This window comes from Schistocerca americana, chromosome 7 (genome assembly GCF_021461395.2).
Source record: "Schistocerca americana isolate TAMUIC-IGC-003095 chromosome 7, iqSchAmer2.1, whole genome shotgun sequence".
Taxonomy (NCBI): domain Eukaryota; kingdom Metazoa; phylum Arthropoda; class Insecta; order Orthoptera; family Acrididae; genus Schistocerca; species Schistocerca americana.
The window spans coordinates 527,089,448-527,103,553 of NC_060125.1; the positions used below are offsets into that span (position 1 = coordinate 527,089,448).

Here is a 14,106-nt window from a genome sequence, read left to right on the forward strand (position 1 = left end):
TAGCAATGCCAGAAAACCCTTGATTTGCAGAAGGACCTGCAGAGGATTGATGAATGGTGCAGAGACTGGCAGCGTATCCTGAATGTAAATAAATATAACATTGTACACACACAGGAAAAGAAATCCACTACTGTACAGCTACACTACTTACGACAAATTGCTGGAAATGGTAACTGCTGTAAAATATGAAGGAGTATCTGTCTGGAGAAGCTTTTAAGTGGAATGACCACATAAAACCAATAATAGGAACAGCAGATGCCAGACTCACTCTTAGGAACACTCTTAAGGAAATGTAATTCACCCTGTAAAGAGGTGGCTCACAAGACACTTGTTTGACCAATTCTTGAGTAAGTTCATCAGTCAGGAACGCTTACTAGGTAGGACTGACAGAAGAGGGAGAGAAGATCCAACAAATATTGCTGCCTTCTGTTGCGGCACCGTTTAGTCCTCATGAGAGAGTTAAAATCGTCAGCAAACTCCAATGACAGATGCTACAAGAGAGGCATTGTACATCACAGAGAGATTTACTGTTGAAATTTAGAGAGAGTATGTTGGAGAATTAACATCGTCAATTGTAATAATTGTGCACAGTGTGTATGCAATAGTGTGGGATCCAGTGTACTTACAAATACAGTCAAATGATATTGCATTTGATGTCAGTAGTGCAGTATATAACAAGATGTCAAGGGTGGAACTCACCTCTGTGTGTGTGTGTGTGTGTGTGTGTGTGTGTGTGTGTGTGTACGTGTGTACATGCCTTTCTAGCAGGTAGGAACCAGACATCATTAGTGACAGTGCGTATTTTGTACATAAGCCGCAATTGTGATATAGACATACAGAAAACAGTTATTGTGTGATGAAAAAGCAAATAAATTGGTATATAGGAGGAAATGGGGCGCTCTAATTGCTGAATCACCAAAAGTTGAAGCATTCAAATACAAAGATTTATAATTTCATCAGAATCGGTAGACAACATGGATGGAACAGAAAATATTGGCAAAGTAGAAAATTATCTGAGGCATCAAAACAGTTACTTTTGCCCAAAGCAAGGGCCACAAACCATTATTCTGCTCAACTTGGTAGTGATTTACAGTTGTCAGTAACTGCCAGATGTGTACAACAAAAAACAACTTGCATTCAAGAAACGACTGCATAAGCCTGCTCTTAACATCCAAACATAAACAGGTTACATTGTAGTTCGCTGTAACACGTCATGCACTAGAGAATGGGGTAGAGTGATCTTCAGTGATCAGAAGTAGTTTAATTTATATGGTCCGGATGTATTTCATTATGATTGGCATGGTCAAAGAACAGAGTAGTAGGTAAGAATGAGCAGACATTTTGGTGGTCGAAGTGTTAGGATTTGGGTAGCATTCTGCACTAAAGGTAGATCACACATTCCTTGAGTGAACAGTAGAATAAACTGTAACATGTATCCATAGAGCTAGAGACAGAATGGATTAGAATATATGATGATCTAGGGGATGAAAGTCTAATATTCAACAGGATAATGCATCTGTGCATGTTTCTTCTATAATAAAAAAGAGGTTTGAAGATAAAAGGTATCAATGTCTGGCCCCACCCGCATGCAGCCTGGATTTGAACCTCATATAAAATCTATGGGGAATACCTGTCAGGCATGTTTGTCACAATGGAAGGCAATTTGAGCCTGTATGTGAGCTGTAAATAGCAATACAAGAAGAGTGGACAACAATTTCACAGCAAGAACTACAAACCCTATCAAAATCAATGTCGAAGAGAACTTTTGAGGCTATTAGGAAGAACAGATGTTGGACAACATACTAACAGTGCAATAACACAACAGAACAGTAGCTGCTTTTATACCAATTTCCAGCCAAGAAATGCAGACACATTATTTTGTTACTCGTGTTACAAAAGAAACTATGTAATTCTATTGTCATGATTGTCTTATATATATCTGCTACTCTCATACTAAATTCGATAAATAAATGCTTCATACATTGTATATTACTTTCATAGGAATCCTGCTCGTATACTAATTTCCACTATTTTATGTATCGCAAAATGACCACAATGAGAAAATTTGAAAAATTAGAGCTAACACAGAGGCTTATCGACGATAATTCTTCCCACACATCATTCGCAAATAGAACAGGTAAGGCAGTTAGTGGTATAAGAAGTATCCTCCACAATACACTGACAGGTGGATTACACTGACAAGTGGATTGCGGAGTATTGATGCAGGTGACATCACAATCCCTTGTTTCAACAGATGTACAGTCTGCAGCATACTCTTGAGTTTACAAGCTCTACACTTGGCACAATCAATTGATCATGGATGTCTCTGTCTCATTTGTTAAGTAGTTGGCTGTTGAGTTACACACAAGTATAGCGTGCACATCCACAGCGAGTACTCAGTTTTGACCAGAAACTGATTTATGTAAAACAGCCTTTACAGATATTGGGCAACCATCCACTGTTTGATTTGACACCAGAACATAACTTATAAATGCACTGATACGTTTGTGCATAGGTGCCCTTTCTTTGTAGGCACCTTCTTAAGCACATTCTCTTCCCAAATTGGACTTCACCAGATATTTTGCAAAACTGATAATGGAAAATTGGTTGCTTTTTTGATACTTATTTCCAGAAAGTAAAGCTATTTCAAACTATCTCTCATAAACAAGTTGATTTGGATACAGTTGGCTATGAAATAGCATTTATTACGTAGATTCACATTTTCACATATTGAGGCATAATTTGCATTTATCGCAAGGCCACTATTTAATGGATGTTGATCTTCCCGCCATGTGTGTGCTTTTGATTCTCTTCGTCCTGGATTTAATGGACAGTAGAGTCCTACTAAACTATTGTTCAAAGGTTAAGTCCAAACAGGAATGTGGAAAGAGGGGCATTGAGCCAACAACAGGGAGGGCTAATCAAAATGGTGCTGATTAATTTATCTTCCTACCAACAGCCTTATTTTCCATGTGAACAGTGTGCTGGAACATTGATCTGTAGCAGTTTAGTGATTTTGATGGTTGTTCAAGGACACAAGAAATATTTATTATGGACCTGTATGAGGTGGACAAAGAGCAACCACTCCACCACAGAACCAATATTTGGACTTAACAATATGTAACAATTTCTACACCATAGCTGTTTGTAGAGCTAACACTTCCTTCAGCTGGTAGTTGCCGGACAACCTGTATATTTGAGAATCAGAGCAGGTGGTCTGTTCGAGATTCTAGCAGTACGTGCCCTTCTCAAAAAGTGAGGAAGCAGGTTTAAAGACTGTTGCATCAGGAGTGTTGAAATTGTACTGTAAATGAATGGAAGAATATTTTTATCACAGATTAATCACACCTCAGTATATAGAATAATTATCACATATCCATGAGGAAGGAAAGGTGTAGCCAGTACAATCACTGGAATATTATGGAAAAATAATAGTTCTGTTTAGGGGTGGAAGGAGAGTGTAAGAAAGCAACATGTTGAATTGTTAAAACATTTGTTGTTGGTCAGGTGTTTTGTAGAGAGAAATTGATGCCAGTCAACCCCCCACAGAGGAATCTTCTGTACAGCTCTTTCTAAAGAATAGGATTGGCTGCCAGCAGAGATCTTAAAATGCCACCTGAACTTGTGCCATATCACTATATCTGCTAACTAGTGTCATCATCACACCACCACCACCACCACCACCACCACCACAGCATTCACAACAGCATTGTGTGAGATATGATACAATCAAGTTGGAGATATCGTTTGCTGCAGTACTCTTGTAATCTGAAGATAGCTGATTAGCAATTTACAGCAATCGTAAAAAGGGGTTATTGCTACCAAGTAGTGAAAAAAATATGGTACAAAATGTATATACAATATATTTTCACTATGAAAAACTTAAGTTTCCCGCTAGTGTATTTCCTTGAAAATCCATCCTTCTCATAATATTTATCTATTTATTGTCATTTCCATACATTAATTCATTTCTTTTGTTGTTTTGAATGAGTTCAGAAGTCTAAAGTATAGACTCCAATTAGAGAGACAAATCATAAAAAGAGATAATGAGGCTTTAACGGTACAGTAAATGTAACCAAAATGTGTGCTTGGAAAGCAGTGTTGTGTTCTGTATTACTTGAGGATGCCACATTTAATTTTTTTCTTTGCCTAGGAGCAAAAAAACATTGTAAAAAGATATTTTTGGCCCCTACTTTTTGCCCACAGAAGTCCTATAAATAACTCTACCTTTTTCTCTCTGAAGCACAACAGGACAGTGCTCATATCACTGGGAACACACTTTTACATGATTAGGTTATAAATTACTTGCATTCAATAATATTTCTATTCTGTCTTATTAACACAGCAATTAATTTGCTACATAGATTGAATTATGCACTCATGTGAGCTTCTCTCTTTCAGGTCATCAAATGCTGGGCAGCCACCCAGCAAAACCAATAAAATGCCTGGTTATTACTAATTTAGATGACATTTTAATAATACCATAGTGCCTCAAATACACGTTTTTATGAAAGACATGATAAACATTGACTGGTTTTAATAAATTTAACATTTTGTTATATGTGATGAAGCTATGTGGAATTCTTCAGTTAAGAAGTTCACCAGAGATGTTACACCTCACTTAATGGAAATAAGAAACAGTTCATTTAATACATGATTTCAGTATTTACTTTTTTGTTCAGAGGTAACTGCTTTTGTTAAAAAAGACATTACATCTTGAATACTAATGTGTTTTTCATTTACGTATTAATGTTTACCAATAATTGTAGACTGAAGTGGTTCTGGTGCTTGCTTTAAAAGTTGCATAGTCTAGTTAATTATTCCACTTGTTAGATGTTGAAAGACTGACCTGTTAATGGCTTTGGTGAATCAGTGCATTGTCATCCCTTCATTAAATTCTTCATAAAACTGCAGTATTATGTGGTCTGTCACGTAAGAAAAGAGCTGAGTTTTACGAAGATGTGCACATCTGTTTTTAAAAAGTTACTATTTTGTACTTTAGAGAAAAAATGGAAGTTGATAGCAGGCATTTTTCATATCCTTCTGTTTTAAGGAGTAGATTTTGAAATGCAAGAAATGAGTATTGTTTTTGTATCAAAAGATTTTGTAAACAAAAAGTTGTATATATTTATAAATTTATGAAAAGAAATCAGCAACAATTGATACAATAAACTTTTTTTACACAGTGTGTTTTTATCCTTACCCCCACTTATTTTAATTTGAAATAAAAATAAATAGAACTTCCAGCAGAGCGCAAGAATTTGTGTACAGTAACCTGCCAACAGATTGTTCAGTTTTGATACAGCATAAGGAAGTAGTTAAAGACTTTTTTTTTCCTGAACACCACCTAATGGATAAGCCAATCTTGAACCCACGTGTCCATGCATTAATTTTTTCCCACCTGCAAGCAGCAGTTAAGTGAGGTAGGGCGTAGTGCTGGCATTGTTTTTTCATTGCAAGAAAAGTTACAGAATGAGTGGAGCAGCACTGCAGCATCAAATTTTGCCAGAAACTGAGCAACAGCCAGGTGGAAACCATCCGGAAGATTCAGACAGCTTTTGGTGATTATGCTAAAGGTGTCACACAGATTACGAAGTGGTACAACTGGTTTAAAGCCCTTCAATCAGTGGAGAGCGAGCCACACTCTGCTTTGGGCATCAACTTGCCAAAATGACTAGGTCGTTACCAAAGTGAATGGATAATTCTGGTTTTAGGCCTTACATTTTGGTAAATATATTATTTATATGCTATTGAGAAAGCCTGATCAATTGCAGATGACAAACTGCAGCAAAAATCAACTGTACTGCAGATGACAGACAGTCACACAAACATCAATATGTTATGCTAAGATAATGTAATGAATATCAATACCATAACCCCAAAATTGTAAATCAACATTAAGATTGCAAAATCTTGTGTCTCAATACTATGTATCATACAGGAAACTAATGAACATTCTAATAATAAAATTTTAATTGATAAGTCATACTACATCACAGAGGTTTTGAGTCGGAAACTAAAGTTACTATATCTGATGCATGTGTTATTCAGCAGTTTTGTAGTATTAATAACCTTATTTAATAAGATACAAGCTTTTGTAACAAAACGCTGTTAACAAACAATAAGTTAGTTTTTGCACTTAGTTTTTAATGTTCCTATCAGAACTGAGCATATTCATAACACAAATATAATTTGAAATTAAAGCTTTTTAGCACAAAGATAGAAATTATTGAAAAGTTGCTTGTGTTTTTGCTACAATTTGTGTAATATTGTTTATAAAGAAGACCTTCATAAAAGGATGCTAATCTGTTGAAATATCCGAGTTTGAGAGACACTGAATCGTAATACTTTCAAACTGAAATTGCAACTGGGCCATTGTACACATTCTTTTATATCCCTAATGACTGTGTTAGGGTGTTTTGAAAGTAATTTACAGTCCTTTTCAAAATCCAGTTTATATTCAGTATCTACATATGGATTATACCTCTTTCTCACCGAGCGAGGTGGCGCAGTGGTTAGCACACTGGACTCGCATTCTGGAGGATGATGGTTCAATCCCACGTCTGGCCATCCTAATTTAGGTTTTCCGTGATTTCCCTAAATCGCTCCAGGCTCCTTTCAAAGGGCACGGCCGATTTCTTTCCTCGTCCTTCCCTAATCCGATGAGACCGATGACCTCGCTGTCTGGTCTCCTCCCCCAAACCAGCCAGCCAGCCAGCCAACCAGCCAGCCAGTGTCTTTCACACATGGGTATGGGTGTTCTACTGCATTCCACATTCTGCAATTAAAATTGCAAACACATTAGCACCCAACTGCCTCCTCCATGCCAAATATAACATACCACCAAACCATATTGTCTTTGTTTCCCCTTTATCCGGCGTCAGGCCAGGTTGGAAAGTTTATAGTACTTCTCCACTTTCTCCTGTCTTTTCACCATTCTTCTTGTGTAACTGTTTTGTTCCAGTCCAGATTTCTTCTTCTTAAACTGGTCTTCATCGAGTCAATCCCTCTTACTCTAGGTCTCCCTCTTACCTTCAAACGTGGCTTCCGTAATTTGTTTTGGTATTCTGGCATCTTCCATTATCTTTACACATCCACGTCATTTAATCTCTTTCTGGCCATGGCAAACACACAGCACTTTCCTGCTTCAGGTGCCTTTTTATCATAGTGCTTCTCTTGTCTTGACCTTCCTTTTTCATCTGTGAGCATTGTGCTTGCTCTCTGAAATATTATGTCCCACATTAATTTTTATCTGTTGACAGAATAAAGAAAATTTTTTTTTCCTTTTTTGCAATTGGTTCAGTATTACTGCTAATGTAATCACTTTTGAATGCTCTGTACAGTTAATGAAATGATGCTCAGCTGTAGTGGGATGGTAACTTTGGAATTTTATCCAATAATTTATATATATTTTCTTTCAGTGCATTGCTTTCTTCTTTCTATTGCCATTTTGTTTTGAAATAATTAACCTGTATACTCTGTTAATCTCAACTACTGACTGACCATTCACCAGGGCTTATTGTTGGAAAGAACATTTCTTTGAACACTAAACTGTACTGAAAACTGTTTTCTTCTTGATTCCCCTATTTTGGATTTTAACTTCTTTCCGTTCAACTGGGTAACAACATACATGAATCCCATTCCCAGTCTATTTGACAAGAATGTGATAAATATTTGACAATAGTTTTCCTCAGATATTGAACACATTTTTTAGTTCTTTCTATATCTGCACAGGCGCGCACACACACACACACACACACACACACACACACACACACACACACATTCCATAAGCCATTGTGTGGTGGTGGGTACCATGTATCACTGCAAATCATTTCATTTCCTTTTGTTTCATTTACACACACACACACACACACACACACACACACACACACACACACACATTCCACAAGCCATTGTGTGGTGGTGGGTACCATGTATCACTGCAAATCATTTCATTTCCTTTTGTTTCATTTACAAGTGAATCAAGGGATAAATGCCTGTCTGCATGTCTCCATATGAGCCCTAATTTCTGTTTTCTTGTTTCCACACTCCTTATGCAAAATGTACATTGGCAGCAGTAGAATTGTTCTGCATCAGCTGAAAATGCATGTTCTCTAAATTTTCTCAATAATGTTGTGCAAAAATAACATTGGTTTTCCCCTCTGGCCATTGCCATTTGAGTAGTTCAATAAGCATCTCCATAATATCTGCTTGTTTATCAAATCTGCTGGTAACAAATTTAGGAACATGCTTCTGAATTGTCTCATTGTCTTCCTTTAATCCATCGTGGTCGCATTCTCGCTTCCCGAGCACGGGGTCCTGGGTTCAATTCCCAGTGGGGTCAGGGATTTTCACCTGCCTTGAGATGACTCGGTGTTTGTGTTGTCCTCATCATTTCATCGTTGTTCATGAAACTGTAGAGACTGGGCTGAGCAAAGGTAGAGAATTTGTACAGGCACTGATTACCGCGCAGTTGAGCACCCCACAATCCAATCATCATCATCCTTTAATCCAACCTGATGGGGATCCCAAACGATCAACCAGTTCTCAAGAATGGGTCCCCTTTGTATATGAGCTACATTTCCTAAAATTTTCCTGATAAACCAAAATCTAAGACTGTCCTTTCCTATTATCTTATGTGCTTCCATTTCGTACTGCTTTTCAATGTTATGCCTACATATTTAATCAATGCAACTTCGTGAAGCAGCATACCACTAATACTACATTTGAACACTACAGGATAGTTTTTCTACTCATTTGCATTAGTTTACATTTTTCTATATTTAGAGAAAGTTGGAAATTGTGTCTAACTCATCCCTGTATCCTTGTACAGTCAGTCGATGATGATAGTTTGCAGTATACATAGCATCATCAGCAAACAGTTGCAGATGCTGCTCATCCTATTGGCCAGATCATTTATATAAATAGAGAATAAGAGCAATTGTGTCACACATCTGTGGGGCTTTTCTGTTGATACTCTAGTCATTGACTTGCACTGGAAATTCAATGAGCATCATGGGCCTGTAGGTTCTTATTTCTATTTGTTCTTTTTTCTTACCCGTATTACTTTTATCATCTTTGTCTTTCATTATAGAAATTGATTTGCTTACTGAAAATAGCATACTTCATTATTTGTGTATCTCTAACTTCCTAACTTTGCAGTTCCCCTGAAAGATTGCAGGACTAGCACTTCTGGAAGAAAGGACACTGTAAAGACATGAGACATAGACACACATTGTCTCTGGAATGTCCTTCCTTCCAGGAGTGGTAGTACTGCAACATTGCAGGAGAACTTCTGTGAAGTTTGAAAGGTAGGAAATTAGGTTCTGCTGTAAGTAAAGCTGTGAGGGCAGGCCATGAGCCGCACTTGGGTAGCTCAGTTGGTAGAGCACTTGCCAGCGAAGATCAAAGCTAGGTTTGAGTCCTGGACCAGCACACACTTTTAATCTTCCAGGAAGTTCCAAATCAGCCTACATTTCGCAGCAGAGTGAAAATTCATCCCACATTAAGAATATTGTAAATCTCATCTACAAACTAATAATTATTACATTACACAACATGAATGAATTCCCAAGCAGAAACATTCTTCTGAGATACGAGGCACCATACTTCAGTATTTCAATGCTACAAGATAATCAGTTTTGATACTTTGCTGTAGAAGACCTAAGAATATCTTTATTGAGATGCAGGGTTTTGCTATCTTGATGATGATATATTTTCATGCGTAATTTTGACAGAAAATAAAGGAACCCACTGATAATGATGTCATCACGCATTTTCAAAATGTGATTGTGTCTTATAATAATTTGTGATTTTTCAAGGCAGAACCATATTTTCATAATCCTATATTTGAAGGCAAACACAAAGTGAGCTTCATCCACAAGATGCAGTGCAAACTTCTACCTAATTACAATATATAGAAATCCTAAGAGAATTAAGTTTTTGAAAATTATGGGTAAAAGAAATCATTTCCAACTACTGTTGGACACTTGTAACTTAAACCCCATTGTAAATTTTCTGCAGTAATTATGCAGGACATTAATATATTTTACTATACAGGTGTAATCACTTTTTCATATAATTTATCTAACCATAATAAATAGATAATAATAATAAATAAATAAATTGCTAAAATTAAAACGAAGCAGTATCCAAGAAAACAGTTAGTGACTTGATATTTAATAGTTGCACTTGATTAGAGGCTGAAGCCTATGATCCTTACAGCTTATGTAATGTCAGGCAAGGGGGGTCTTGCCAAAGTTTTACTACAAATGCAGTTAGTGTTCTGAAGGAATGGATATATAGGTCGACAAATTGAGCAGGCATTGCAGTCAAAATCAGCAGTGCCTGAGGTAGAGATGGAAAAATGGAAAAAAAAGCTAAGAATTGCTTTTCTGAGTTATGCCAGCCCAGTCTTCTGAAAAACTGGTAGACTCCCACATAAAAATGGCATCCAATGTATTTTGTGTGTTTCAACAAAGGTAAAAAGTCTTCTCTTTGTAATGTTAAAATGTAACCTAGATCCCAGAAAGCAAAAAGTGTACTGCATCCCACATGAATGCGGCTTGTTACGCGGGACAGACCGTTATTGCACTAACACCAAATCTCCGGGAAAGCTTAATTAAGAAGTCTCTCAAAATAAAGATCTAAAAAAACCCAATAAAGTGGTACGGAGGTTACAGTGTAAGGAGGGCTTTTGGATCTGACACTGAGTTTATTAAAATCTCACCAGTCATTCTGTCCACTAGAGCTGCAAAATGCTGGGAGTGCGTGTGGACCCTGAAAACAAGCGAGCATCAAAGGGTTTAGCAGGTTCTGGGCTTCCAACTTGGTTATAGGTAACAGTGCAACGCCAACAATACTTCACGATGTGACTGCAAGCCTGGCAGGCAGTTTCATTACTAACACAGCTCACAGCACCTGAAAATGATGACTGGGTCAGTCGCCAACATATTGTGCACAAAAATGGAATCAACAACTCGGCTGAACATGCCAAAGCACACCATTATAGTGTTTTCTTTCATTATGATAAATTGTGCATTCACAGGTCCTTACCTTGTTCCTTACAGTGTTGGTTAATTGTTCATTAACCACTATTACCAATTCCTGTATGATGGACCACTTGTGGTAATCCCCTCAAAAGTTTATGAAGTAATTTCAAATGAAAGACAATGTGTTACATATTTGATGATTTCACTTGTTGTGGAATGTGAGAGTAACTCTCCAATAAATACTTATTATCCAAGTCCATTAACATGTTCACTGCCACGAGGCCACAGCAGAGCCTTGCACCTAATACCGTGCGCCCGCAGGCCTTGCAGTGATTACATCCACCACTGCATATGCGGCAATTGGCATGCTTTTTCATACAAATTTGTCATTTCCCAACATGTAATATGTACCTGAAAACATACGTTATTGATAGCTCTTTAATGTGCTTCATCTTCAACCTACGAGGATTGACAGAAAAGTAATGCCTCCACCTTCATAACTCAACAGTTGGCAGCATTGGTATGTGGCAAGTACTGGCTTGTTCCGTAGCCTCTTCTCTACAACTCCAGTTGGCAGGAAGCCTTAACATTGAACTATTGTGTTGTTACAGTGTAAAGTATGGAACCCTGCACAGACAGTCGGTCAATGCGATTTAAGCAATGTGCAGTCATTGAATTCTTGACAACAGGTGGTGTCACCCAAAAGGAGATTCATCAGAGAATGAAAGCAGTTTATGATGATTGTGTTGATGTGAGTACTGTGCGTCATTGGGTAAGTAAAACCTGCGTGACAAACAAGTAGTTGGACATCCTGTGGCAGCAACCACCGAGTTTCACAAGCAAAATGTTGACAGATTGATTCAGGATGATCGTCGTCTCACTCAGAGAGAAATTGCAAGCACAATTGGCATTTCACAAGAATGTGTGGGGTCACATTATTGCTTTTCTTCGCTATTGGAAGATCTGTGCACAATGGGTACCCCGTATACTGACTTCTGAAATGAAAGCGCACAGACTTGAAATTTGCCAGGAACTCCTCTCACGTTATGAGAATAAAGGTGACGCCTTTCTCCACTCAATTGTGACAGGAGATGAAACATGGGTACACCATTATGACCCAGATACAAAACGTCAGTGTATGGAATATCAACACATAGACTCGCCCCAGAAAAAAAATTTCAAGGCGCAGCCCTCAGCTGGAAAAATCATGACCACAGTGTTCTGGGATGCAGATGGCTTTATCCCTGTTGATTTCCTTGATCATGGAACAACAATCAATTCAGTGTGTTACATCAAAATGCTGCAAACTTGAAACCATGGCTAATAAGGGTCTGAAAGGAAAAGGGAAATGTTTTTCTGCAGCATGACAATGCCAAGCAGCACACTTCACGTGCCACCACAACAGACCATCAGAGACTGAATCTCAACACCGTACGGCATCCTCCATACATTCCAGATTTAGCACTGTCTGACTTCCATCTACTCCCTATAATGAAAGACGATCTGCCGGGACATCATTATGCTTCTGATGAAGATGTTGAGGGAACTGTGAGACTGTGGTTGTGGAGTGTCGACTTCTTCTGTGATGGCTTCAAAAAACTTGTTCATCATTGGCAGAAATGTATCCAATTGGCTGGTGATTTTGTGGAAAAGTGAATATTGGTAATTAAGATCGCATTCTACAGATTATTTCTGCATTTGATTTATTAAAATATTCCCATCCGAACCCAATTAACGAAGGTGGAGGCATTATTTTTCATTCAACCCTCATAGTTTCATAGTATTTCCCCAGAAATACTCAAATTCTTCCCTGTTATTGCTGCCATCTGAAGGCACCTCTTTATGGCTGGACTATGGAACAAGACATGATTAAATTTCCTTTTTGTGATTATAACTTGCACACTATGAAACTAGGTTGCTTTGGTGATGAAGCACATTACAGAGCTATCAATAACATGTTTTCAAGTATATATTACATGTTGGGAAATGACAATTCTGTATGTAAAAGGGTTGCCAAGTGTAAATAAGGAATTCTTAATTTAATCTACAACTGTCTATAGTTCTAGGTTTAAGTTATTTTGTGTTGTGTGGCAAGAAGGCTGAGACAAATTGCAGAAGGAATAATTTTCTTGCACACATATAACAGTTGTGGGTATTACGTGACGTAGAACCGTAATAACACACTTTTAGAGTCAAAATGAACATTTATTTCAGCACTGAACAGAGCGAATGCAGAAAAGGTTGTGCGAGAACACACAGAAAAAATAGCAAAGTCAAAGAACATAGTCCAAAGAAATGGAGCTTCGTGACAGAGACACCACACAGTCATACAACACCTACAAGATTCAGACAACATATTGCTACTTCACAGATATGTCTCACAACGAGAAAATATGAGAAATTAGAGTTCTTATGGAGGTTTAACAACTGTCATTCTTCCCATGTTATTTGTGAGTGGAACAGGGAAGAGCGAAAAAGATAGTGGTATCTTCAGTATCCACACTGTGAGGTGGTTTGCTGAGTATGAGTGTAAATTTAGTTGTTTAAAGCCAAAACTATGTTCAATGATGTATCAATTCCTGCACAGCATGAAAGTAAAATTCATCTTCTGTCTCAATGCATAAATAAGACAGCTCTCAGAGTGTTATGCCATATATTTGTTATTAAATGTAACCAAGTGATAGTGGTTAAACAAAGACTCAGATTCCCCCCCCCCCCCCCCCCAACCCGTTTGCCCTATCATCGTTGATTGTGCTAACTTTGACTACATATACAAGTCTACCATGAAGTAGATATATTAAATAGTGAAATGAAGAAGTGTCTGAGTTTGATTAAATTTCATTGGTTTCCATTTAATTGTGTTCAATTTGTTGCTTTATTTGGAAGGATCCCTGGAGGATAGACAGATCATGCCATGTTAGGATTAAGATGGAAACAATACAGTTCCTTAGATTTGATTAAAATGTTTAACTTCTGTCTAGCTTTCATCCAACAAAGCCTTTCACAAAAATAGACAATATACACACATGCAGTCACATAAATGCAACTCACACACATATGACCACAGTCTCTGGCAGCTGGAGCCACACTGCAAGCAGCAGGACATTATGGA

General features: G+C 37.7%; 1 protein-coding gene across 2 annotated transcripts in view; it reads left to right on the plus strand.

The window, feature by feature from the left end:
• Positions 1-5,186, plus strand: part of LOC124621968 — a 168,504-nt gene extending 163,318 nt beyond the window's left edge. For both annotated transcript variants that reach the window (XM_047147501.1, XM_047147502.1), the window contains exon 10: positions 4,402-5,186. In XM_047147501.1, coding sequence (XP_047003457.1) covers positions 4,402-4,459 — 58 coding nt within the window. In that variant the 3' untranslated portion in view covers positions 4,460-5,186. The remainder of the gene's footprint in view (positions 1-4,401) is intronic.
• Positions 5,187-14,106: the final 8,920 nt, after the last annotated feature.